At 39.4% G+C, this 27,504-nt stretch overlaps 1 protein-coding gene across 4 annotated transcripts in view; it reads right to left on the bottom strand.

The window, feature by feature from the left end:
• NCOA2 (nuclear receptor coactivator 2) overlaps positions 1-27,504 on the bottom strand; it is a 189,482-nt gene that overhangs the window by 5,404 nt on the left and 156,574 nt on the right. For all 4 annotated transcript variants that reach the window (XM_068186972.1, XM_068186965.1, XM_068186980.1 and 1 more), the window contains 11 exons: positions 23,395-23,605; positions 20,060-20,269; positions 18,066-18,281; positions 17,280-17,409; positions 14,099-14,264; positions 12,042-12,320; positions 11,126-11,203; positions 10,314-10,551; positions 9,401-9,578; positions 6,953-7,151; positions 1,527-1,616 (listed from right to left, as the gene is read on the bottom strand). In XM_068186972.1, the coding sequence (XP_068043073.1) occupies positions 1,527-1,616; positions 6,953-7,151; positions 9,401-9,578; positions 10,314-10,551; positions 11,126-11,203; positions 12,042-12,320; positions 14,099-14,264; positions 17,280-17,409; positions 18,066-18,281; positions 20,060-20,269; positions 23,395-23,605 (1,995 nt within the window). The remainder of the gene's footprint in view (positions 1-1,526; positions 1,617-6,952; positions 7,152-9,400; positions 9,579-10,313; positions 10,552-11,125; positions 11,204-12,041; positions 12,321-14,098; positions 14,265-17,279; positions 17,410-18,065; positions 18,282-20,059; positions 20,270-23,394; positions 23,606-27,504) is intronic.

The raw sequence follows: 27,504 nt of genomic DNA, 5'->3' as shown, positions 1-27,504 counted from the left end.
CCTCATTCTAACATGCTGAGATACAGTTTAGGGATTCTGTTAGTGGTTTCTGAAGTGGAAACAAAAGGGAAAATCCAAAGATGTCCTTATTTTCAGGGTGGACATTAAGGAAACAGTATCTCCAGAGAGATACTAAATAAACACTCCCACTATACCAGGACTTGAAAAAAATTATGTAATGCAAAAGTTGCACATTAATTACATAGCTTGAACTTTCTTAAAAGAAAAAAAAAAGCTTTGTAAGAGTAGTTTGTGGCTCAGCTGCATAAAAAAAACCCCAGCTGTTTAACCTTTATTACAGTTCAAAGTTCAGTGAAAGGTATTTATAGAGCATATAAACTGCATTTTCATTGACAGTCAGAGGTACATTAGTAGAATAAACGTAAAATCATGAAGTGCAGTCTGATGTACCTTTCCAAAATAATTTGAGAGGTTTGAAGAAGTTGCTTTTCTTCAGGCGAAAAATATCTTCTCTTATGCATTGTCCCTCTCATTATCATGGCACTGACTCCACTATTATAATTTTACACCCCAGAGATTCTCTGCCAAAAGCCATGCCACTAACTTTTTTCCACCTGCACCTTGACTTCTCTCCACCATCTCTTGTACCTAAAAAAGCCCACAAGAGAGCTAGAGAGGGACTTTCTACAATGGCATATAGTAACAGGACAGTGGGCAATGACTTTAAACTGAATGAGAGTAGGTTAAGATTAGATATAAGAAGAAATTATTACTGTGAATGTGGTGAGGCACTGGAACAGGTTGCCCAGACAAGTTGTGGATGACTCATCCCTGGAAGTGTTCAGTGTTGGATGGGGCTTTGAGCAAGCTAGTCTAATGGCAGGGGGTGTTCCTGTCCATGGCAGGGGTTTAGAACTAGCCATCTTTAAGGTCCCTTCTAACCCAAACCAATTTATGATTCTGTAATAATGCCCTGGTATACAACAACTTCTGCTAGACCAGAATACACTGCATCTTTTTATTAATCAAAGTGACCATGAAATGGTTGCAGAAGAGACTTTTTATGTACAGATCCCCCACTCCTGGAGACAGACAATTGTATATTTATATGAGCAATGAAGATGTGAGAAGAATTGGAGTCCGGGAAGTTTTAAATACATATGAATACAAAAAAGACAGGGATACAATAAAATATATGTATGGTTACTTCTGCCTCAGTACTTTCACAATCTTCATTTTCACTCATGTTATTAACTTTTCAGACAGTTGTTTCCAATTTCCCCTATTACTCAAATTCCTCTTCTTTAACAGCAGGGAACTTCACCGTGCCCTGGCCCAGGAGGCTGCCGCTAGATGGCGCATCCCCCGCATCGCTCAGCCGCCCTCAGTCTGTCTGTCCATCTGTCTGCCCCTCCCTCCTTCCTTCTCTATGTCTAGAGAGCAATCCTCCCTCACATTAATTACTATTATCCAGGGCACTTGTAACTTTGTAAGTAAGAAGGGACCGTACCCGCTGCAGCCACAGTATATTCATAGTTCTGCTGAGCCTGTACCCCGTTTCTTACCCGTGCTGCATCTCCGTCCTGCTTTATCATATCCATTCCAGGCAGCTGGTTTGCAAAGAGATTGCCTCCCCTCATAGCAGGATCATTAACCTATTGGTAACAAGATATTGAGGAGAATGAATAAAAACATATCTTGGGAGGAGGGCTGGGAATTAAAAAGAAGCATTACAGACCATTACACTACTTGCATGTACCAACATCCACTCCTGAGACGATGCTAAAGTCAGGGAAGTGACTGTATAGCCAGGCACTCCTCTTGCACAGCATTGTTTGACTTAGAGCAAAGATTCCATTCCTGATACTATGACCCTTATGCATATTTTACAAAGCAGGTTCCATAAATTATGTCAGTGTTATCTGAAGAGGAAATCCCTGCTATCAAAGTTCTGAAAGCAGAAACATGTAACTACCTTCCTAACGTCAATAACACGTGGCTTTGCTGCTTGCAAACCACCACACTTTTCAAAGCCTGATGAGATAACATGTAGGCTAAATTATACCAACTACTGACTTCGTTTTAACAATACTTTTCTGTCTGTAAGCAATGGGAGAAAGATAACATTAAATGGGAAAATGTGCAGCAGCATGCTTTCCTAAAGGATGGTCTCCACAATTTTCTCAACACAGTCACAGGAAAGTATTGAAGCTGTATGTTTCTGCACAACCAAAAAGTCTGTCATGCTTAGTCATGTGTAATTTGCCAAATTTACAGCATTGCTTTCTCAGTCAAAGGATTCACCCCACCATGTAGGAACTAGCATAAAATACAAAACTGAGCCCTTCAGCAAGGTTCTGAAATATTAGAAGAAACAGTTTTCCTTACAAGTTTAACAGGGAAAGAAAGAAAGCTCTTTCTAGGAAGACTTTCTTGAGTCAATTCTACTCCCTCAGAGTAGATCCCATTCTCTTGACACTCTCCCTCCAGACATATATATTGGTAAGATCCTGTCTCAGCCTTCTCTTGTTGAGGAAGACTGTCTTGAATTCACTACACAAAGCCTTCGCATTTCAGGCCCTCCCAACTGTTATTTCTGTTGCCATTCACTGATTGTGAAAAATGCATTCATATGCAACCACCTGAAGACTGGTTTCCAATCCTGCCAGAGAAAAGAGTACAATTCAATGGGAAAGATTAAAAACTTAAAATATTTTTGCCTTAGGAATTTTGACTCCAAAGAAATTAATTAAGTGCTGCAAGCCTCCTAGTGATGCTTTCTTCTTCTTGGAGACATTTTTAAACCTCGATGTGAAAATTTAAACCAGAAGGGAAGAAAACCACATTATTTTCAGAAAGAAAGATAAGAGACAGCTTTGCAGCTCCATCTGCATGCAATTGAATCCGTGTTTAAAAAGTGCTTTCTGCTACTAATCAACATTCATTAGAATGTGCAAGCACAAATACCTTTTCTGATTGTTCAGAAGACGAAGGGAGGTAAAAATGAAAGCAGAAATAAAAAATTTGTATCCTGAATCAACAGCAGTTTTGGAACCAAAAGATGACTGCATGATTTGCCTCATGGCACTTAGGACAGGTAGAGAAGTGGAAGGTGGTTCCAGGCCACAAAAAAAGGCATCAATGAAGTCTCTATTGAAGAATCTCTTTGCCAGTGACAATGCAAGAATCCTGACTGACATGAGATCAGATATAAAAATAAACCCAACCCAAACTCAAAAAACAACAAAAAAAACCCCCTACTATTTTGTTATATGAATACATTTGCTGCAGAAGACCGTTACACACTCCACATTAACGTTTCTGACTGCAAAATATTGAATTAGAAAAGTATGGAGAAGGCCAAAGAAATGGAAAGTTTTTTACAATTTTCTGAAGAAAGGTAAAGTGGTGTTATCATATATGAAGTCTGACTAAAAAAGAACAAATAAGTTTTACCATTCCTTTGCAATTAAGCAAAATTAATAGTCTCCCAAAAAACAAAGTTATAGACAAGGTGTCTAACAAGTAAAGTTTACTACCACTCCAGAGCTCCTTTAATTTGGTATGCTGAACAGAATCAAAACACCATTTCAAGATAACTCTTCTTAAACGCCATGATAATTTTGGCCTGGGAGTACTGCCCTGTGCAGATTAATACACAACTACTCTGACTGGACTTCTAAATAGGGGTTTACATGACATAGTGAAAAGCCTCTTTCCTTGCATAGGTTTCAAACTGCTTCTTTGATAGCTCAGTAAATAGCACGGATTCATGACGCAAAATAGGTAACAGGCAAAACCATGGCAGTAGTCCACTGTGCAAACAAGAATATGAGGACAAGTGCACAGTAAGATCTCTGAATATTGCAGCGCCGAGAAGGTTTACATTCTTGATGCCTGAGGAAGCTGTTTTGGACAGGAGGACCCTGCAGGCCTGGCAGCCAGCGTTTCAGCATTCCTGGCAGCAGCCTCCTAGAAGAAACACTAGAAAGAGCAGCCTGAAGAGATTTTAATGTAATTATAAGAGAGAAGATGATAATGAGACAAGATCTCATTCCTCAAATATATAAAAGAGCCTCTAAGTATATAATAATTACCAAGCCCATTCTGGCCACAATCTTTTTGCTTGGTGATGCTGGGAGTCCAGGTGGTAAACAAGAGAAGTTGGAGATAAAACAAGTATGATCAGATAAACACCAAACTTGTTATTTCTGAGCTCTGGATGTATCTGTATGATACAGTATAATGCCACAACAAGAGAGGAGAGAGCCAACAAAATCTGTTTGGTACCAGGGGTAATATACCTGCTTCTAACCAGGTAAGTCGGTCCAGCTGTTTATTATTAGGTAGTAAGATCTTACTTCCAAAACCATCCAATATTAATAATGTTGAGTTTTTTTCAAAAGATAGAACACATTTGCAGAGAGTAACAGTGAATCACTGTTAGTCTCACTGCGGTTAGAAAGAGACAAGCATGTAAAGTTCAAATTATGTATTGTGGAACAAGAAGTGACACTGAATAAGTAAACAGAAGTGTAGATGACAATATAAGAAAACCCCAAAGAATGAATTAAATGGCAACAGTCAGCAGAATTACAGAAAATACAGTCATTTTGAAAACCACCAGTTACAAGAAAAAGTTCAGCAGAGTCTAGGTCAATTGCTAAATAAAGATGTCACTTAAGTAAAACACTATGCCCTGAAAACAGGAAAAAAAGTTGTCAATTTTAGTATTCAAGTATACATTTTTAGTTACTTGTGTTTCTCAAGAAAGAAAATGCAAATCAGTACAGCACATTCCTGAGGACTAAAAAGTAGTCTTGTGGCCCAGAAATGGCCCCTCAGCTGTCAGCTGGCCACCTCTGACCTAGACCGAGCATAAAACATTTGCTTCCAGATGACACAATGCTGGGGTGGTAAACCAGGAGGAAAACAGGTTGCTATCACAAAATGAGCCACAGCACTTTAACAGACTCAATCTAAAGAAATGCAGTTTGATGGAGACAGGAGGGAGGCAATACTTCTGGGAACAAAGAACACCGATTCCATCTATGTAGAATGTGTTGAGGAGAATTTGGGGGACCATTGTAAGGGTTTCAGTGTGACATTGTCACCAAAAGAACCAAGGCAACCCATACAGTGGAAGAGAAATTACAAGCAGAACTTGACTCTACATAGCTTTGATGCAGTCACTGTTAAATCACTGTCTCTGGTTACTCCATTCACGTTTCTAGGAGGAGGTTACAACAACAGAGTTTAAAGTAGATCCAAAAAATGGACTGATGGGTTGAAACCCAAATGTTGAGATGGATAAAGAACCTCAGCCTATTTAGCTTACTGAAAGTTAGATAAATGTTATCTTGAAACAAGATCTTGTAGTCTAACAGGAAGGAAAAGCAGTGTGACAGCTGTGCCAGGTGAAACAGTAGCCTGCATGGAAATCTTTGAAATAAAACCAGATCTCTTTTTACAATGCAGTTTGTCAACTCAGGTTCTTAGGAAAAATTGTGTAGCATGGGTATGCTGAGAAATCAGATCAGGTCATAACCTTTAAATCCCCTTTCTTTTATTTTTTGGTTTTACTATTGTTTTACTACAGTAAATGTGTGCAACTCTATTAACTCGGTAACTAATAATAAAGTCTACTATAATTTGGCTTAGCAACTGGGAATATCAGAGAAGGTGACAGATTTGGGAGTATCAGAATTACTTTGGGTCACCAGTATGTAGCAGGTGTAAAAGACAAATGTGATCTGCAGCTGTATCTGTCAGAGTATTCCAAGAGAAATGGGGAAGAACTAGTGTCATGCACATGGCTCTAGTGCTTAGGAAATACCAATTTAAACTAGAACAGCTGCAGGAAAGCAAAGGGAGTTTAAAGCCTATGAGACTGAAAAACCATGGCTTGTTTGGCTTACAAGTTTTGGATTACACAAAACCCAAAACTAAACAAAAAAACATCTACCTAAAACTAACAAAAAATGTTGATAGAATCTTTCTAAAATACAGGAGAAGAAAAGGGCTATTTAAGGTGAAGGACAACATTGGAAAAGTAAATACTCTGTTATCAAAGGCTGGAAAAAAGTAATACATTAACAAACCATCAACATAACCAGCTTAAACTGGAACATTATGGTATCAAAAAAAAGTTATATCAAGAGATGTCCATAGCAGGAGATGTTACCTGAAGACACAAGAGGTACCCTCCTGCCAATATTTCTAAGAAAAGTCCATAATTTCAAGCCTGTGTTTTTTAGCAAGCTGTGTTTTGAACAAGCTGAAGGTCAGCTTTGAAATAAATATATGAACCTTTTAATTAACAGGATTTGTTTTTCAAACACTTAATAATGTACTGAGAGAGTTTAATTGCAGGTTGACAAACAGAAATGTTATTTTTTCTTATTTCAGATATCCTAAGTAGCAGTATCAAATAAGAATGAGTGTGTAAACATCCTCTCAGCAGAAAAGAAGAGATTACTTACCTATTGATTCAGTAACCTATTTTATATGCAACACATTACAAAAAAAGTGCATTTAGTGCTTGTAAAGTTGCCACATGGATAACTCTGAAAGCTGATTGAATATTTATTGTTTGGGACTACAAATACTGTGGCAGTTGAAGCATCTTTCAAACCCTGCCCATACAGGCAGGTTTCACTCTTCTCTCTAGGAAGCAGTTGCCTGCCATCCAATTCTAGCCTCCACCGCTGGGAACATCAACAACTGCAACTGTGCTACAGACACTTACCTACTGAGAACAGGAGATACCATCAGCATGTGCTTCCCATGGAAGTCCAGGAGCTAGCTACAGTGCTCTCTCTACCTCACTGGTCACCTTGGCTATTCAAGTGCAGAGCTAAAACCAAAGCCCTTTTAAAATCATCATTTCTCAATACAACTAGTAAGAGAAACATAATGCAGTGGACCTAAAAAACTACTGGAAGTAAAAGCAAATCCTCTAGCTTGTCATCTCACGTCCTTAGATTCTCACCTGCTCAGGACCCATGGAGGACAACCCTGATGTAGGCACAGAGGTCGCTGAGGTCATGCTGATCTGCCCTGTCATCTGGTTCATGTTGTTCATACCACTTGTGTTGGTTGCCATGGATACACTGATGTTCATGTTATTGTTGTACATGCTGGTGCTTGCTTGCTGCCCAAAATGTGGTGGGGACTGTTGTGAAAACATGCTACAGCAAGGAATGGAAAAAGCAATGTGTCAGACTTAGAATGCTGAAGCCACTAAGAAACTTTTAAAATTTTATCTTAAGCTAGAATTTGTATATACTGTCATTTATTCCAACTTCAAAGGAAAAACTACTATTCAGCTGCATTAATGTCTAAGGAGTAGATTTTCAAAATTTAAGGTCCCATGTCTGTGTACAAAAATGCATGCCTTGGTGTGTGAAACTATGGCAGAGTACAAATCTGTTATGCACATGCAAGAACAGCCAATCAGCTGTCTAAAGGAACTTTGCACGTATTTTAAAGTAGTGTTTGGAGGGAGAGGAAAACACCTTTAACCTCCAGTGTTAGCACAGTGCAGGACTGTTGAGCTGAAATTTTAGACAGGGTAACAAACTTTCTTTTTTGCAAAATAGGCTATTTGCATATACAAATACCAGATTTGTACATACATTTATGGCAAGTGGGCTCACAAATATAGACATGCAATTGTGCAGAAATTTATTTACTAGGTCTTAGCATCAGGTTTTGAAAATGTGGCACTGTAAGAAACAACACAAAGTCTAAGATAATTACTGCCTCTGTTTCTTTAAGGGCATTTCTGAACAATTTACGGAGTGGTAACTGTGGGAAACCTCACCCTGGACTTTATTCAGTCCAAATGCTTTCTGGACAGTATCTTCCTTCCCATTATGTTGAAAGCTATGTAACAGACTTCTTTACATTTCCTAAAATATGTTTACACACTGTTTACACATCAGTCTTTTCTAGTCTTTGAACAAAATCCAAGAGCCAAAGAAGGAATTATTACTGACAATATGTCTGTTTAGAGGATGTGCATTAGACTGAAATACTGGAAGGGCTGCTGTGTTTGTGTGCATCAGTGGCTGACTTCCCATTCCCTGTGAAGCATTGCTCCCACAGCGGAGGAAATCTTTCAAGGTTAACACTCAACCTTGCACTTGGGTACTCTGTTAGGCTATTGCTGTGCACTCTGAGACCAGGTGGAGTGCAATGGCATTCTGGGCACAGGACCAAACCCAGAAAATCCCACCATTCTCTTCCTTCCAATTCCATGTCTTTTCAGGCCACCTCACCCCATTTTTAAGTTGTTATCTGGATGGCTGAAACAGTACACTACAGATCATTGTGAATACTCAGTGGCTTGTGTAAGTACATTTGACACGCCTCTGCTGTAGAGCTGCAGTTTAGCAAAGCCAACCATTGGACTTATGGAGCTGCCCCTGCTGCCATTTTTGGCAGAAGCCATGACAGTGGCAGCTATGCCTCCTGCAGATGTTTCAGGAAGACTGTGAGGATGAGGCATGGACAAGGATGAGGATAAATCAGCTGCTTTAGGGAGATTTTTACTTGGATTAGCCTCATCAATAAAATATTGGTGTTTTGTGTTTATTAAATCTTTGTCAACTAGCAACAAAAAGATGTGTTGCTATGCTAGGGACAGTAAACCTGAGAACTTCAGGATGACAAAAGCACTGTGCTAGAGACAGCTGTGTGCACCCCACTGCCAACTGATACAGGCTGTACCTGACAGCTACTCCCATTTTCCAAGGAAAAGCTCAGATCACTGCCATCTGGAAGCTCATTGCTGCCTAGTGATAGTGTTCAACATCCAACCCATTTGATTTGGACAGACTGATTATTAGAGCTACACCCACTGGGGCAGGGGCCTTGGCTGTAAAGGTGACTGCATGCGTGAGGTATTGCTGCAATGCTGTCAGGGAATGACAGCTATATGCTGACCCCCAGCATGTGCAAGTGCTAATGGGCTGAGCCTGGTTACACTCCAGAATTTAAAGTGGGAGGTGATAATCCAGTCACTGCCATTCCAGAGCAGCAGAATGCAGAGGCTCTGCTTTAGCTGATCCAGCCATGTAGAAAGCGGTGTGGGATGAAAATCTTATGCAGAAGAAATGCATCCACACAAACATTAGGCTGGAGTTCACTGTGCAGCACAGGTGCTTCTTAAGGGCATACAGTGTTTGATCAGTTAAAACAGACAAAGCAATGCATTGTGTGGATGCTGGCCTTTTAGCTATGCACTCACTTTGCCTTGTATGAAGACAATTTAAACCAATTTGTCAAGCCAAATTGAAAATAAATCTCGTTTTGGATTGATAGTTAGCAACAAACAAACACGCAAACAGTCACATAAAATGAGCCCATAGATACATGTGGATCATAAATGACCCCATTACTCTGTGTGTTCATTTTGCTTTTCTTCTGGATTTACCTGTTACCACCCATATTCCCTTGTGCCCACCCATTCATCTCCGTAGAGGACTGATAGGCAGGATTAGCCTGAGATTGCTGAATCATGGGGCTTTGAGTATGAGCCAGCCTTGGTGACATCAGTGGACTCTGAGGAGTGGTGGCCCCTGTGAAGCCTGGATCGGGCTGCTGACTAATACCTGAAGAAGAGAATGAGAAATTAACCCACTGTACATTCAGTTAAAACAAACCAAGAGCTCATACCTGCCAATGTGTGTTTAACCAGTCTTATCATCTGGTAAGAGTAGGTATCAAATGTAGATTGGATGGACATAATTTGTTTTATCAACAGAACTTTCACATAACATATTATTTAATATAATTATAATGTAACTTATACAGTAGGTATAAATAAAGAAACTGTATAACAATAACCAGAGGTAAACAATATAACAATAAATGGAGGTAATTGCCCAGAACAAAGTGGTTTGTAGCTTTGTAAAACAAAGAAAGGAAACGGCATTAATTATATCACACATTGGGTTAGGGGTAAGAAATGGAATGCCTTATCTAAAACTGATTTATATTACTTAAATTGAAGAGGTTTTTGTTTAGTTCACTCAAAATTCAGAGTCCATCAAGTAAATACATACACACATATGTGTGTGTACATACATTTATCTGCATATATCTATAAATAAACAATCACACACACTGCACTTCTGCTGCTTCTTAGGAAAGAGCAGTGCTTGGAGAGTAACTGGTACTAGAGCTAGGGAAGTGGAACCTCCAAGGGGTCCAAACTGCCATGTTTTCCACTGTTCCCAGGGAGCCAGGCAAGAGCCTGTGGACCAGGGGCTCGGACCCAGCACTGTGGGGGAACATGGGGGAGATAAGGACTGACAAAATGCACTGAGAGGGAGTGGAACCAGTACCGTAGTTTGGAGGAAATGGAAACTGCTGAGCATTTGCCTGCGGGATGCGCGGGTTGCTCATGGTTGCCGGGATGCCACTGGTGGCCACCATGCTGGGGGTCATGCTCAAGCCTTGCCCTCGCATCATCAGCGTCCGCTGCTGCACCTGCTGCTGCTGCTGCTGCATCTGCCGCTGCCGCAGGTGCTGGCTCAGGATCTCCCGCTGCCTCTGCGCCAGCATCTGCGCATTGATGGGGCCCTGGGGAAAACCAACGCCACCCATCCATCAATAACCCTTCCAAGGCAACCCAGCCAGCAGAGGCATCTCCACTACAGCAATCTCTAATTCCAGCTTTTTTCCCCCTCAACAGAAATACAAACCAGGAGAGAATAATCTTTCTAATGCTTCTGCTGGGAAAGACTTCCATCACTGCAAGAGTCAGTAACTGAAATAATACCAGTGTTTAAGACTTGTATTAAACACTGTATACCAGTGTATAATAATACCAGTGTATAAGACTTGTATATAGTGATTTGTATTTGCAGCGATTTGTATTTGCAAATGGAGCAGCTCATTAAAAACACACATCTTTAGGAAATGAGAAGCATGGTTAAAAATGCAGTTATATAAAATCTTTATTAAACAATCATCCATCCCATGTAAAAATGGGAATGACTCTCAGAAATGAAAGAGCAAAATGCTCCCTGTCACACAGATTACAATATTTGTATTGAAATTGTACTGGCCACATAGCATTACTATTGCATTATACTGGGGCAAGAAAGCAAAAATGGAAGTGACTTTCTTTTTTAAAAGGTATTATTTTTCTCACCTGTGTTGGCACTCCAGTTCTCAAAGACAGATTCATATTGGAGACGCTGCTGATCTGATTTATCAGTGGCTGCCGATTCTAAAGAGAAAAAAAAACCAAACCACCCCAACACCAAAATCCAAAAGTTTTTAGAAGGAAAGGGAAAAAAAGAAGTGTTACATACAGAGTCATACAGATTTACTTCCCTGATCAGCTGGTCTGTAGACCTAGTTCTACATAGCCAAGCAGTGACTAATTTTCCTCCTCAAATCCTACACCCATTCGCACAATACTGTTTCTTAAAGAGATAATACAGCATAAAAATAACAACACAGGCACTACACTGTTTATACAAAACATGCTCCTTTCATAGCTCATGATCTTTTTTACTTTGGGACTGGACTGTTGAGGTTTATTCCAAATTAGACCTTATCCTGATGACTGAAGGCAGAAACAATCTTTCCTCGTTAAATACAATAAGCATTGATATCCCACTGATAGTACTACAAACCTATGTATTTAAAAACAAAACAAGAACTTAATTCTCAGAAGCAGACCAAGGCCAAGAGAAAAAAAAGGATGTAGGATATAGGCAACAGGCAGCAATAAAAGCAGTTAGATTGGCAGAAGAGTCAAGATACAGCAAATAGAAAAAGTTATATATAACAAAAAGCACCAATGTAACCTTGCTCAAAGACTTAGTGAGATCTAGGCTTAAATACTGGTCATGTTCTTGTATCGTATTATACAAAGAACAATGTGAAGATACCAAAAAAGAAGATCAAAAAAGAGAACGTGCAAGGCACTATCCTGTCAAAACTCATTGTGGCTCCTGTTGTATTTTAGCTTAAAAGTGAAATGAAGCAAGACCCGGTCTATTTGGAGCAAGCTGACCACATGTGCCACCTAGGAGAGCTGGGCATGGAAGGGGGTGTACCTGCTGCGCCTGGAGCCGGTGCTGCAGCTGGAGCCGCAGCTGGTTGGGCTGGTTCTGCACGATGCCGGTGGGCCGCAGGCCGGGCCGGGGCTGCATGCGCAGGGCGGCGTATCCCGGGCGCTGCCCCATGGCGTGGAAGCTCGGGTCCTGCATGGGCGCGTAGCTGCCCTGCGCCATCTGCGCCTGCGCCGCGTACTGCTGCGAGAACACCGGAGCCTTCTGCTCCATCAGCATGCTGGACTCCTGGCTCGGGAAGGTCTCGGGGTCGACAGCTTGGCTCTGCAGAAATACACCAACAATAGGAACAGTTGGTGGGACACGGCTTTCCAGAGGATTATACGGGACTAATACAGACAGCCTGCAAAAACAACTTTCTAGGATGGGAATGTTTGGAAACAGAAAATTACATTAGCTTTCTTTACCTCAAAATAAAACTTAAAAATAAGCAGAATTGCATATTTGAGTATTAAAATATATTCATGGAGACAAATCCCTCCTCTCTATTTTCCTTTGTTTTATTGGTTTTTTCTTTAAATAAAGCTCCATAATCTTTCTTGTGTCCTTTATAGAGACAATGCATTACTCTTCTAATGAATAAAACCCGAAATGACAAATGCTAGATCAAAATCTGTAAATGAAGTGGTGCTACTGTATTTTTGCCATTGAATCGGAGATAAATTCAAAGGTATTACAAACGAATAAGTAGATTTTTATCAGTATCTTTAAACAAAATAATGACTTCAAATAAAGATGCCTGAAACTATTACAGAAGCTAATGTGAACAGAGTGCCTAATTCTTTCAGGGCACTTTTGCACTAACTGATTATCCATTAGCATAAATAAACTAACACAATTCTGAATTCCATTCTAGATCCTCCCCTAATATTTGCTCTAGCCAGAATAATTTTATAGCTTATTCCACACTGACCTTGAAAATGAAGTTAATCTAAATTTCAGTGCCCTCACGAAAAGAAAGTCTTTAAGCTGCTGTAAAATGTTCGAAGGCTATTTTAAAAAACACATTTTAAAACGAAGCAATCCTCTTATCTGCAAGATCCTGTAACTGTTTCCAATGAATTATTAAGTAAATAGAAACATATTTACTGCTTATTTTAAATAACCCATTATTCATATTTTTTGGTGGTGGCATTCCAAAACCTATATAATATTGCATGGAAGTTTCATTGCACAAAATTGAAGTTCACCAATAAATTGTATCTCCAGCTCTACACCTCACTGACTTCTGTGTTGCACCAAATAGGCTTAGAGATAGCTTTCTCATGTTCAAAGCAGAATTTCATTGGTCCTATTTCATATCTAAAATGCAGAGCTAGTTCACAAGTTATGCTTAGGATGCTGATGAGTGCTGGGGAATGAAATGGGTATTGCAGGTTCCTCTGAGAATATTAAGTCATTGCACAGACATAAATTAATTCTGGAAATAAAATTCTGATGCCAGAAATGTCAGGAACTAACTTTTACTCAAAATAGTTTTATTTTTACCACATTTTTTTGCTCCACATAAGACTAAAACAGGCAAGAACCACGTGGAAGTCAACAAAAATAACTGGGGAAGAATGGATGAAAAAGCATAGAATGAAGTGTAGCAATCATGCTCAAAATTTGGAAAAAAAAATTACAGTTTAAGTGCCTGAAATGGAATCAGCTGCCTCAGATAAATCTCATCCCTTAACACACATTAATCTACTAAGGAATAAACCATGGGTGAATTTACTCACGTCAGGTTTGCTAATCCAAAATCTTGCTCCCCCATCACACTAAACTCTTGACCCTGCTCCTCTGCTCCTACGTCTTCATGCTCTTATTTTCCTCTTTCCTATAGTCTGTTGCTGGCCATGATCTTACCTTTTTTCCCCCTACAGCTGTTCCTCTGACTACCATGGGCTGAGGGAAAGTTTTCAGGTGACACTGAGCCATTAAATGGACTTCCACCATCCTAGCTTGCAAGAAGTGTTTTCAACTTTTTCAATTCCACCTTGACAACATATTTTATAAAAGCAATATCTAATACATGCAAAATACCATGTTCAGTATACCTGGCTCACTAGTTCAGGTATTCCTAGAGCACGGTCAATTTCTTCTAAACCATCAAAATTCCTTAATGCCATATAAAGCTGATCCAGAAGAGCACCCTCATCACTTGGTGACTCTGATGAAGGATGATTACACAAGAGATCATCTGGTGAGCTGCCAAACGGTTGCCTGTAAAAACATGAACACAGGGTTGGTAAACAGCTGCTGGAAAACATGAAGTAATAGCAGAGGATTAGTACTCACACTGAACTAACAAGTAGAGACAGAAATTATTTTAATCACTGCCAATTTTGGTTAGAAAGTTATTCTGGATGGAAGTTATGCCACCGAAAGACTACTGCCTGTCAAGACCCTACAAGCATGGTGTTTCTGACAAGCAAGAAAGCCCAATAAAGGGAGCCCAAGTGCTGCCTGCATATTACAAGGTCAACAGAGGAACCAAGAAGTCAGTATAGAATACAGTCACTGAAGATAGAAGGCTAAATAACTTTTAAAATTTTTAAAACTGGTTGTAACTTTTTAAAACTATAACTGTAACTATTTTTGAAACTAGTTGTAACTTTGAATGTCTCATGTCAGATCAAGTATACTACCACAAGTAGTACTCATTACCACAGACTCTCCCCTTAGCTGGTTTTCTATCAGGCTAAACAAGCCAAAGAGGTCACAGAGGGGCCCGTGGATTGTCTGATCTCGCACGAGCTGAACATCTGGAAGAGCTGGGCAGAAGCATGAGGGAGCAGGGAGAAAAGGACATTTTCCTTTTTGCTTGCAGCAAAATACTGCATCAGCTCACCCCAAATGCACACTTGGGTATCAGTTTATGCACTTCGCTATGTGCCTTGGGAGGACATCAGGAAGAATTTGGGTACTGTCAGGCAGCATGTGATGACTCCATAAATCCTGCTTACCTCACCCCTGAATTTGTATGCGAAGCACACTTGCAGTTACAACGGCAGAATAAAGGTTTGTTATAAACCCAAAGGACAAAACTTCCTGAGAAACAAACTAAATCTGAAATAACACCTTATCTGCAGCCAAATGACATGTTTTTGTTCTGCAGTTCACACACCTGCCCTGCTTCATGCACGCTAGCACAAAACTGCAACAGAAAATAAAAAGAGCAGAGCATTCTGCAGGCAAAGGCAGCTACAATATGCACATCGTGGAAGAATCGCATCCCAGATAATTACTCAGAGACAACAAAAGCTGTCACCCATGGAGGGAGAAAAAGCACTATATGTGAACCCTTTTTACATGTCTGTTTAGAAAAAACAAAGAAACATGTTTGTGTATTTAGTTTCCATAATGAGATATATGGTTGCCATGGAAGTCTAATCTCTATGTCAAAGCTAAGCGGGAGAGCTGCATCGTCAGGCTGCACACTGAATGAACTCAAAGGATGGCAGGCAGGAAAACTAATAAAAATATATTCTTTTTAATTGGATCCCAGACAGTTAAAAAAATAGGAAGGATATATAGCACACCTTTAAAACATTGCAAAGTATTAATCAAACTCATATAAAGAGAAATTTCTCTAACTCTCGTAGATGAAATTATAAATCAGCTAAGAGGAAAGAGAAAAAAAATCCTTTGATTCAAACTGCTTACTAACTCTAAAGATAACTTCTAAGAAGGGATCCATTATATGGAAAAACAATTGATGAGGCTAGCAAAAAACCCTCTCTGAAACTGCAAATGAATGTGAACACACATGATAAAGAAGACTGAAATATTTGTCAAATTGTGTATATTAAAAAATGGCAATTACTTACAATTTCTCAATTTCTTTTATATACCCCACTGACAATTTTAATTTAAGAATTAATTTTACTCATTTAATATATGCCAACCATCAGATTATAAAAATAGCAATCTTGGGGATTAATAAAGCAAGAAATGGCAGCATCAACCAATTAATTGTCTCTGGTTGGGGTGTAAATGATCAAAATATTGTTACTTTCAGATGCAATGCAATGGGAATTCTTTTCACCATCTTCAGCTATAAGGAAATTAACTATAAGGAAATAAGGAAATTGTTCCACTATAAAGAAATTATGACAAATGCAAATGTAAAAAAATGGAATAATTAACTGCCTGGCTTGCTGACCAGACATGACCCTGTACTTTCTTTTAAGGTGTAGTTTTTAAAGTGAATAATTCAATTATACAAACAGTGCATTTTGCATATGGATATGCTAACTGAGGGATACACTAGGAAACATCTCGGAAAGCATAGAATACAAGAAAGTAAATGCCACATATATTTATGGATAATATTTTCAGGAATCCTAATGAAAACTAAGAGAAGATTAACAATTTTTTTCAAACATGCTTTTTTTCCAAATGTATCCACGTAATTTTCTTTTCAGTGATCCCTCGATTTACTACTTACACAAATGAAAATATTTCAACATTTTGCACTTGCTTATCCATTTTGCATTCCTTAGACATTCCATATATGCAAAGTCTCTCTAAAGTAAGCTGCAAACCTTTTGGAGAAGACATGGCTCTTTTTTAAGACGTGTAAGCTGCTTACAACAGTCGTGCCATCATTTAAAAGTCTTGATAATGAATGAAGTTATTAATACATTACATATGAGTTAATGAGTTGTGACCAAACTGCAGTTCTGATTACCTGAGGAGGAGCTAACTTCAGGGAAGAGGCAGCCTTCCTTTCACTTCATCTTTCCTTCCTCCTCTTTTACAGAATTTAGGTCAATTAAAAAAACCCAAACAAAACATAATTAACCATGTCCTACATCACTTAAAATGCTACCCTGCTGCAGGAAGGGACAGATATTATGACTACACAGTCATGGCTAGTATTACGGGCACTCTTCCACATTTAGTGTTAAGTGTAATTGTTAACAATAAGAACAGCAAAACCACATGGAATCATGCCCACATTAATGCTCCAGAGGTGAAAAATGGTGCAACTATACCTCAAGTGCTGGCAGCATTCACTGTGATACAGAACTTTCAATTCACTCAACACATTCATGGCAAAGACAGTGTTTATAAATATTACCGAAACACACATACATTTCATGAGCACAAAATAATACAAAAATTAAACTGATGTACATTTGGTGAATGTTTTATGTAGAACTTCGTTTTCATGAGGTGTGTAAATTACAGGCCTGCAAAATCTCTGTGTTCTGATGTGACACCAAGACTCACCTGTTCTGATTACCAAAAGTTGCCTGTTCTATAGGCAAGATGCTGTCTGGCCATGGTGCAGTCTGATTTGGAGGTGCCTGCTGTTGGCTATACTGAGGTCCTCCTATGTTCATTTCCAATTCAGATGGCCCTAATTAAGAAAAAATAACCACGTAACTTTTCTGAAGAGAAGCTACTTGCATGTTAGTTCTTTCAAATTAGTTACCTATGTTATGGTAAAAGCAAACAGAAGCATTAAGACTTCAGCAACATTGCACTTAAAAGCATCATTATTCTTTTGTTAAAATTTCCTTTTAAATTTTGAGAAAACATGAGTAGTCTGATAGTTCAAAATTATAAAATAGCAGATACAACATCGTAGATGCAAAAATGAGTAAGACAAGCATAAGAAAAAGACTCTACATAAAGTCAGTATTATAATGCACTTGCTTTAAAGGTGACCAGGAACAATTATCATTCCACAGCATTTGGTCTCAAAAAACTCCACAGTCTTTAGTGAACCAAGGCAACCTCATGTCCTCTCTCTTTGGCCACACAACCATGGAGCTACAAAGTAGCAGGAACTGTCCATCTCAAAACACGCGTTAAAATTCAGCATTTTAGACACCTTCTTTCTCATGTCCACAGGAAAATTTCACTGTGAAATAACAGGAATATTTCACCAGTGAAATATGGTTCTTACTGAATCTGTAAATGAACTGAGGATTTCTTACTTTCTTTTTTTTCTCCTGCTTCATCTTTAACAATCCAGCGTGTGCCAAAAAGAACAGCTCCACATGGACTTACCCATATTCATGACCTGAGATGGAAGCATCTGCCTTGGGCCAGGCTGGTTGCTGGGTCTCAAGGGGATGCTGGCCGTGGGGTTGCGGATCATGCCTGCTTGCACCGGCCGGTTCATGGTGCCAGCCGTGGGCGCGCAGGTCACCCTCACCGCGGGAGCCTGGCTGCCCCAGTCTCCAGATGCCATGGCAGGCCGAGGGGCATTGCCACCAATCATTCCTGCACAAAAGCCAAACACACTCAGGTACCAGCACATGATCAGAACAGCTTTAACACTACTGCTGCCTGAGGAAGCTGCATTTTCAGCAATACCAATGCAGTAGTTTCACTCAAAGCACACTGTACCACAACTGCTCATCCAGATGTGCAAAGCTGCAGAACGATGCCTTATGCCGCTTAGTCGAGGGATTGGAGACTGTGATACATCTTACAAGAGGAAGACCCTTTTATCATTTCCGAAATGCTGCTCAGGGTAAGTGTTCCCACATGCAGTCTGCAACAGGTGCTGAGGGTGTGTGGATAGCCTGAACTTCCTTCCTCAGGAAATGAATCACGTTTGCTGATGTGTGTCAGTGCTTTACTTTCCAAGTGCTAAGTGAGAATGGGGACTTGAGTAACAACATGTTAACACTAAACACACTTACAAATTAGAAGGATTGAGTATCAATCTGTGTTCTGCAAACATCTTTTGGCCACTTCTTTCACTTGGAACCCAGAGCCTTCAGAGCTTCAAGGCTCACCCAGATAATCTCAGACCGATGTACAGTGCAGGGAAATTACTCACAGGAACTTTCCGATAGATGCTGAAGTTCATTACCGTTATTATAGGGGAAGTCCTCCCACATCTACTGTAAACAACTGATACGTTTTATTTACACTTGGAATATATCAAATACTACACTCTGACAGTAGCCAAAAAGCCTCAAGCAAAACCCAGCACAAAAACCCCCAAGCCCCAAAGATGGCAGACACAGTATTTATGCATTTCAATTTTATATGAGTCAAGAGAGTAGATAAAACAATGATTTGAGTTTGGACTACTGGTTCAGATTGGTCTTTTCAGTTGCATTATGCAACATCCCTAAACGAATACTAAAAGCCACACAAAAAAATTATTACTTATCAGTTCAAATATTTGGTGACATATAACCAGAAAAAACCCTCTGAAGAGGGTCTTTGTTTCAGGTGCTGTAAAAAATTTGCTTTAGTGTTACATCCCCAGGTTCGGTCCATTTGTGTACATATTTTATCAGCTGAAAGATGTGCTGTGCTAGAGCAAGTTAGGGACACAATAATATTCTCTAACTTGTATACATAAGATGAATAAAATTCTCTAATATGTATACAGAACATGAAAGAAAGAGGACACCTGAAAGAATACAGGTCGATCTCTAAACTGCTTATATAAAATCTTCCAGCCTTTGGCTGCATATCTCTTTTAATACTGATGCCAACTAAATATACAAATTTGACACCAAATAGCCAGCTGAGAGGATTTACAATGCCCATTTATTTACTCAGAGCTCATACAGTGGCTGCTGCACACTTGCACAATCTCAGATTATGCACTAGTTGAAATAAATCCATCAATCAGACTTTTCTTGTCAAACAGTCTATATGTTTGTTCATTATTAGGTGAACATGTTGTTAATTGCAACATCTGATGGTTCTCAAAAAGGAGCTAAGGCTATTAAATAAAGAATAATTGAGGGCAAAGCCAATGTCATAAGGGCAACAGTATTGCCCATGATTTCATTTTGAAAGACCCATCTTTATAGGTTGGTAAAAAGCAGTGCATAAAAGGCAGGACTAAAAATATGCAGATGCAGAAATTCAAAATAAATATGCCAACACATAACATCCCACAAAACACAATTGCTTCCAGACTTCATGGAGAGTAATAATCTGCACTGGTATTAACTCCAATGTTAAGCTGCACATGCTATAGCCTGTTACTCAAGTATATATGAAAAAAAAAAAAAGGAAAATCATCTTACCTGCGCTGCTGTTGCCTAAAGTTCCTTGACTTCCTATCATCCCTTCATTCCTGCCCATCAGTCCTGGCTGAGGTATCACTGAGTAGGGGCTACTCGTTCTTATGGGTGGGAAAGTTCCTGCACCTGTTGGGTTCTGCAGCGTTATGTCAAGTGGTAAATTCTGGTTTGGTAATAACCTGCCCAGTTGCCCTGCTCGTGGGTTATTAAAAGCTAGACAGGAGGAGCAAAGAAAAAAAGCAAAGTTACAAGAATGGAAACTTCACTAGGTAAAAAAAAAAACAAAAAAAAAAAAAACCAAAAAAAAAAAAAGGAAAAGAAGCAAAGAACTCTTGGGCTCAGCTATTTAATGTTGCATAATTTACTCACTCCATATCTGTCTGAGAAACATCCCTGCTTGACATTTAAATATAAATTTCAAAATGGAACATTCTGACACTAAACACAAACCAGATATGACGTATATTTAAAAAAACTTTAAATTATGTAATTTAACTGACAGAAGAGCCACTACAGAAAAATACACCACTATGTGATGTTCATACTACTGCCCATTAACCTTATACCTAGTAGGACTGCAATTGCATGCAGATGCCATCCTGAGGCAGACTGTTAGGAATTATCTCAGTTGGGAAAGTTTTCCATCATAAGCTGTACCCCTCAAGAAGTTGTCAAAATGAAGGACAGACTGACTCTATATTGGATCCCACAGCCCCATTGCAACATGTCTATCTTAATTTTTTGGTTTTTATATTTTTTGTCATTAATAAAAAGAAATACTTCTGTGATTCAGCAACAACAAAAAATCAGTCCAGAAACAGAGCTGTGTCACCATAATATTCTGGTAAAAAAGAACCATCCTTGATAGTTACTGCCACCTTTATGTAACAACTTTCTTCTGGGTTGTGCTTTTAATATCAGCCTCTGCAAATAAAACGGCAGACTGCCTCAGCAAAGTGAGTTCCAGACTGTGACTGGCAAGCATCTGGCTCAGCTGGTCTTTGGGCAATGTTCCAATGCATGAAAGCATCCTGTGTGCTCAACTAGTTCTCAAACATGAATCAAACACTGACCTTGTAGCTTTGATTCAATTTCCAATCATACCCATAAAATACATGCAAGTAAATGAAAATTTTTTGTGAAAATATTATTTGCAATACTTTCTGATAGCTTCCCCTAGAAGAGGCTCTGATGTAACAGCATCCTTACACAGACTTCTGCATTTTTGTGTTTATCACATTACTGAGAAGTTAAATTAATACTTTCTTATTTTAGATCGAAGTAATGTCACTTTTGAATCTAAAAACTTGGATGAAGTTTAGTAAGTTTGTTAAAATGCACAGAAATATCTCACAACAGAGGTCTCTGACTTGTATTTTATAAAATCAGACTATAGGAACTCATTGTATTTTTTTTTTAATGTAAGTTCTCTGCCAGGTCTATTTGCTTATATGTGTGTACAGAAAATATATCATATCACATACACCTAATTCCTAACCATGAGATTTAAGTTTTATCTTGTCTCCCTGTTCAACCAAGCAAAAAAAAACTTACTTATGAAGCAAAAATTACTTTCTTAAGATTAGGGGCATCACAAAGTCTAAGGACTGAAGCAAAATTAAACTTCAGTGACAGTTTCGGAACAGTTTGCTCCAGAAGTTTGACACGTCACATAGATAAATGAGTTATTTTATGTGCAGCTTTGCCAGCACCAACTAATACTACAAAAAGGATTCCTGGAAATGTGGCACAAAATAACAACACAGTTGATGAGCTGTGATGGTGCTTAGATCACATCACCTCCTGCTTATTCTACTCTTTGTCAGAGTGGGACTGAAGGAGGCTCCCTATCCCCCATGTAACAGACTCTAGCAATTTGGCAGATCTAGCAGTCTTTCTATTTTTCAGCAGACAAAAATATCTGTCTGTTGAAAATAAATGTAATTCATTAAAACCTGTAAAATTAAAGTTGGTTATTTCATCAGAAAAAGCAACTTAAAAAACCCCAAATCTTTTCTGGAATTGTATATGATTTGACATGCATTCTACACTGCTTTTTTGTGAACACATGAGAAGCCCCTCACTTCTTCTGTGGACCTGTTTTCTGTATAGTCTTCTATTGTACACAAGGCACAAGTTCCTAGGGGAATCAGGCACAGACACAAGACTGAGCTGGGGGAAAATATTTTAGGGTTTTAATTTAGATGGGAAACAGGATGCTGTTTTTACCATGAAGCCACTCTCATTTACAGTCACACTGCCAGTAGCTTTGAAAGCAGATTTAAAGCTAGGCTACCCCTAGAAAGCCGAAAGGCTGGAAGGAACAAACAGACCTTGCTGGAAGAATATGCTGAAGACTTCACATGCACAGAGATTCCCTTCTCACTTTTGAGGTGCTGCTGTTAGTACCTCTATACTCACAAAAGCAAGTGCATAAAACCCAAGCATCCTTCTCTGAGCAACATGGATAACAAGTGATAATTTAAGAATCTGAAATGGCCTTAATATGCATCTACACACTAGTATTTATTGATAGACTATTAGTATTTATCTAAACATTTCTAAGTAATTTGAGTGAATTTGAAAGTGGCTCAGTGTTAATTTATTATTATCAGAATGGTTAAAAATATTATCTAAACCCTATGTTTCATAAGAAAAAAACCTAGAACACATCTAACAAAGTAAATAGATGTGGCCATCCTAGCCAACAGGAGCAAAAAATGAAGCAGTGTTTTTTTATGCTATTTAATTCAACCTTAGTACTTGATAAGACTCCTGTCTTCCTTGCTTTCCATTATATTATGATGGCAAACCAACATTTCAATGCCGATTTGTAAGCTGATTAATAAGGTTAAGGAAAGCTGTCAGCTGGAAGTGACTCAACTAAAAGCCACAATCTCAAATTAAAGTTGGGCATTCTTAATCTTCTGTCCTTCTATTAATCTTGTGGTTTTAGAAGAAGACTCTCCTTCATGCTTAGAAAAGCTTTGCTGCAAGAGCTGCCGGAAAGGAGTGACCTGCATCCTAAGAAAACGCACGCGCTCTCCATGCCAACACCCTCACAACAGCAGCGTCACCTATCAGCGCAGGAGGGGATGTTTGATTTGAGGGTACCCCTGAAAACATCTCCGGGGACACAGACTTCCAGGGTGCGTGAGCCAGACACAGCTCCGGGATGTTTGGAGCGGGGACGACCGCAGATGGCGCTCTGTCACCACACAACAGCAGCCCAGGACTGGGAGCTGCCCAGCTCCTCCCTGCCTGACGGGGGGCACCAGGAGCCCGCACTGGGGGCTCCCGAGCTCGGTGTACGCGTGTGCAGGGCGGGGTGCACTCACTGCTCTGTGAAATCCTCATTGCTGGTTTCTGGGTGGCCACTGCCGTACCGGGGCTGCTGTCACTGGTGAGCTGCATGAGGTCATTGATGATGGCTTGCTTGTCGACCGAGCCCGCTGGCACGCCTGGGCGGCTATCTGGGAAAAGCTGTGGTAACTGGCTGTTCTGCAGGTCATCCAGAATCTCTTCCAAGTTATCCAACTCACTGCCTGGCTGCAACAAAGAACACACAAACCCACAGTACAGCTCGCTGCTCGCCTGCTGTTGGCCAAGCCGGGCGGCCCCCAGCGTCACTGTCGCACCCGCAGCGGCCTCCGATGTGTCTGGCAACAGGCGTGATGGGGAGGAAAGGAAGCTCACAAACCTGCTGGAAGGGGACTGTGCAGGCTTCCCAGGGCTAGCTGCCTTGCTTTTGGGGGGCCCAGAGTGGCACTGGCACCCTTCAAAAGCCCCGCATCGGGACGTATCATTCCGTACCTTGGGCAACGGGGATTCCTCCCTGGGCACCCTGTGATCAGTGCTGACAGCAGGGACAACAGGAGAGCCAGGAGTGCTGAAGATGGGGGTTTATGTAGTCATAACCAGTATTTCTTTCAGCACAGCTGTATTTCTAGTCTCTTTACGACTTGATTAAAAGCATACAATCGAAAAGTTACTTTGTGGCTGTACCAATTCCCCATACACCTTTTCTTTGTTATATTCAAAACCTGAACACTGAATAACTCTATATAAGTTAACTGGCAAGATATATACATAGGATTGGGAATTTATTTTACTCCCAACTTCCCAAATAATTGAGAATAACTTCTCTAGAGTATGACAAGAGAAATCTACATATGAATTTACATTTAAATTCAGTGCAAAATTAAAGAAATAAAGATGGGAGAAAAATTAAGTTCACCATACACTAACATAATTACTGACCTGCTTGTTTTTCTTAAATATATTGATTTTCACTGGTATTCTTTTTTGTCAGCTTCTCTGTCTAAAATCTCTCAGAATTAAAATAATTTTCTGACTGAAATGTGGAAATTATTGCAACTATATTCTCAAATCCTAAACTCTTGATTAGGGTAAAACTTGGGTAATAATTAAGAACAGGGTGTCTGGTTTCACTTTACTACCATCTTGAACAGTAAATAAATCACAACAGTATTTACAACAAGTATTTACTCAAAATCAGTGTCTTCGTTAGGAAATGTGCAATGAGAGAGGAGAGGCAGGGTGAGCAGCTACCATGAAGGATGAGGAACTGAGAAATAACACCACAAATGTGCAGAATTGAATTACAATTCTTCCTGGGCTTTTTTTTTTTTTTTTTTTTTTTTCCTCCTTCCCCACATCATGAACTTCTTACTGAGAGCAAACTTAGGCCACAGATCACAGGATACTGTAGAAATACCTGAGATGGCTTTAAAATACCTTCTGAGGTTCTCACAGGCTAGCTAGGAAGCACTGCACATTAGTCTGTACAGAACTCCTGCCACCACATCTAACCTGCTCCTGGGAAGTCTAGCTATTTTATTCAAAGGTAGCTAAAATGCCCCAAGGTTGCACTGCTATGTGCTTTTTTTTTTTTTTTTTTTTTTGGGTGACTGACTGCAAATAATCATGGTATTATTTTTTTATTCTTTCTACATCATGTCCTAGTCATATAAATTGTAGCATATGGTGCAAAAGAGGAGGGAATTCACTCCATTAAAAGGCAGCACATGGGTGATCTAGAGGCTGGTGTTACTGGCAAAATAGTAGGAAATCCGAGAATCAGAGGACTGGAAGAAATTTAAAGCCTCCAGGCAAAATCAGTGTATGCCATTCCCTATGGAAGTTGCTTGTTAAAGACATCCAGAGACAGAAAATCCACAGCTTCCCTGGAGAATTAGCTTCAGCACTCTGCCATCCTTACTACTCTTGCATTTTTTTTCTCAGTCTCAGTGCAAAATCTCTCACACAGAGATTAAGACCATTCCTTCCAATCATATTTTGAATCTGGAGAACATACTGTGTTACCCTTTCTTTTTCTAACTTTTTCTGTATTTGAAAACATGTGCCCTTTAGTGTGTTAAGCTGAAATGAATAAACAATCTTGTGAATTTTCTTCAGCAAATAACCTGTTTTCTAGGCCTCTCATTAATCTTGGTGCTCCTGTGGGTTGCTTTCAGTTGATCCACACTTTTGCTGAAGCCATCTCCAAGACAGGACTTAAAATGAAGCCTTAGAGCTGCTGGGTAAAGCAGAAACTTTCCTCTACACATAGTATGCTTTGATGGCATATTCCAGAAAGGCACATGATTCTTTTAATTACATGACATTTACTGACTCTCACTCATCTTGTCATCACTATGATCCCTAGAACAGCTCTGAAAAACTCCTATTTAGTCACTTCTCCCCTCATTTAAAAAAAAAAAACAGAAACATTATTCTTGAGTAATGATAATAAATAGCATTTATTCACCCTGAATGCTCTAACATTTTGTCTCTGTATCTCTTCGTTGCAGCTGAATCTGAATTGTGTCCTCCAGTGTGTTTGCAGACATTCAAGTGCCACGCTTAGCTTTACCAAGCTCTGTTGTCACACCAGGTCATTTAGGTTAACTAAAACACTGAGCAGCGATAGATGCTGCACGAGTCCTGCACCATCTCCATTTTGACAGTGAATCCTTCAATAACCAAGTGTGTGGAGGGATTTCCAAACAGCTTTCTCACCACTCACAGCAGTTTTATCTTGACTGTGCACCTCTACCCTACCATAAGGAAAAGGGCCTTGCTCAAATCTAAACACCTTGACACACTATTGCCAACAATAAGTGCCAACAATAAGTGTTGGCCACACACTTATGCCAACAATTCTGCTACCCTCTTGCTGAAGGAAAACAGGTTGGCTGGTCCAAGATTACCTGTTCTTGACAAATCCCTCTGATGACTCACTGCTTTCCAGGCAATTACAAGCAGCTGGGTGGACCCAGCACATCAGCAGAAAAGGCTGAGCCAGGAGGAATCAAATGTGATTACATGAAGCCTAAATCACTTCACGGACAGGTGATAAGCCCATTCAAAAAGGCGCTCCAAGAGACAGCCATGAGTGATGTTTATAGGAGCTGCAGTTTGAGCGATGGGAGATCTGGTACAAGAAGACCGCAGGAGCCAGGAGAAGAGACTGATATAGAGCACCATAAATTATAGAAGGATGATTCAGTACTCTTTGGGGGAATTAAGACATATGGCCTTCATTACATGCATCTGAGACAACAGCGAAGGGAAGTTTAATATGTTGCAGGGGGGGGGGTTTTGGTTGGTTTTCTGGGGGATTTTGTGTCATCTTTTCTTTTAACATTCTGGCTACTGCAATTCTTTGTTCAAACACTAGATATATATATATATATAAAACCAACCTTAAAACCAAACCTAAAAAAACACCAGTGAAGAACATATTGATCCAAATGTGTCAGAAAACTGCGCTCCCTAATATGTTTTTAATTCCTCTCAGAAGTGGCAAAGAAAGGTCAAATACAACAGATGTATTATAACAACCCAAATACATAACCTTCTCCTTTTTTTTTTGCTTAATAATCAATATTAAATATTTCATCTTTATATTTTTATAAGGGTTCTCAAGTGCTACAAAAGCTCCAAGATATTTGGAATTAACACCAATCTATGATGTTAGCATAAGTCTTTCCAGACTCACCCTCAAATGGCACCCTATGTGCAGAAACTAGCATTAAAATATTTACTTTGTTAGATTCATGGGATTTTTCTTTTATTTATATTCTATATTTATTTTGTTTATGGCCTAAATTGAATTTTATGTAAATAGAAGGCACACCCTAAGCTCCCTGTGAAACAATTATTTGTCAGGAATTAAAAAAAAAAGCACCTGATAATGTGCTAAGCATCACAAGAAAGTTCTTGTGTGGGTATTTTCACTATGTCTAAGTAATGAAATTATAACATTTCATTATAATCTCTGTAGAACTTGGGCACTAAGTGCCAGAAAGTGTAAGACAAATAATTCTCAGGGATATTTTTGCATTTGAAAAAGTACTTATTTTATACTGTCATATAGAGAAATACAGATTAAACTTAAGAGCTTACAGAATTTTTTCAGCTGT

This window comes from Anomalospiza imberbis, chromosome 1 (genome assembly GCF_031753505.1).
Source record: "Anomalospiza imberbis isolate Cuckoo-Finch-1a 21T00152 chromosome 1, ASM3175350v1, whole genome shotgun sequence".
Classification (NCBI taxonomy): Eukaryota; Metazoa; Chordata; class Aves; order Passeriformes; family Viduidae; genus Anomalospiza; species Anomalospiza imberbis.
Note: the sequence above shows the minus strand (reverse complement) of the source record. Positions and strands in the feature narration are given on the sequence as shown.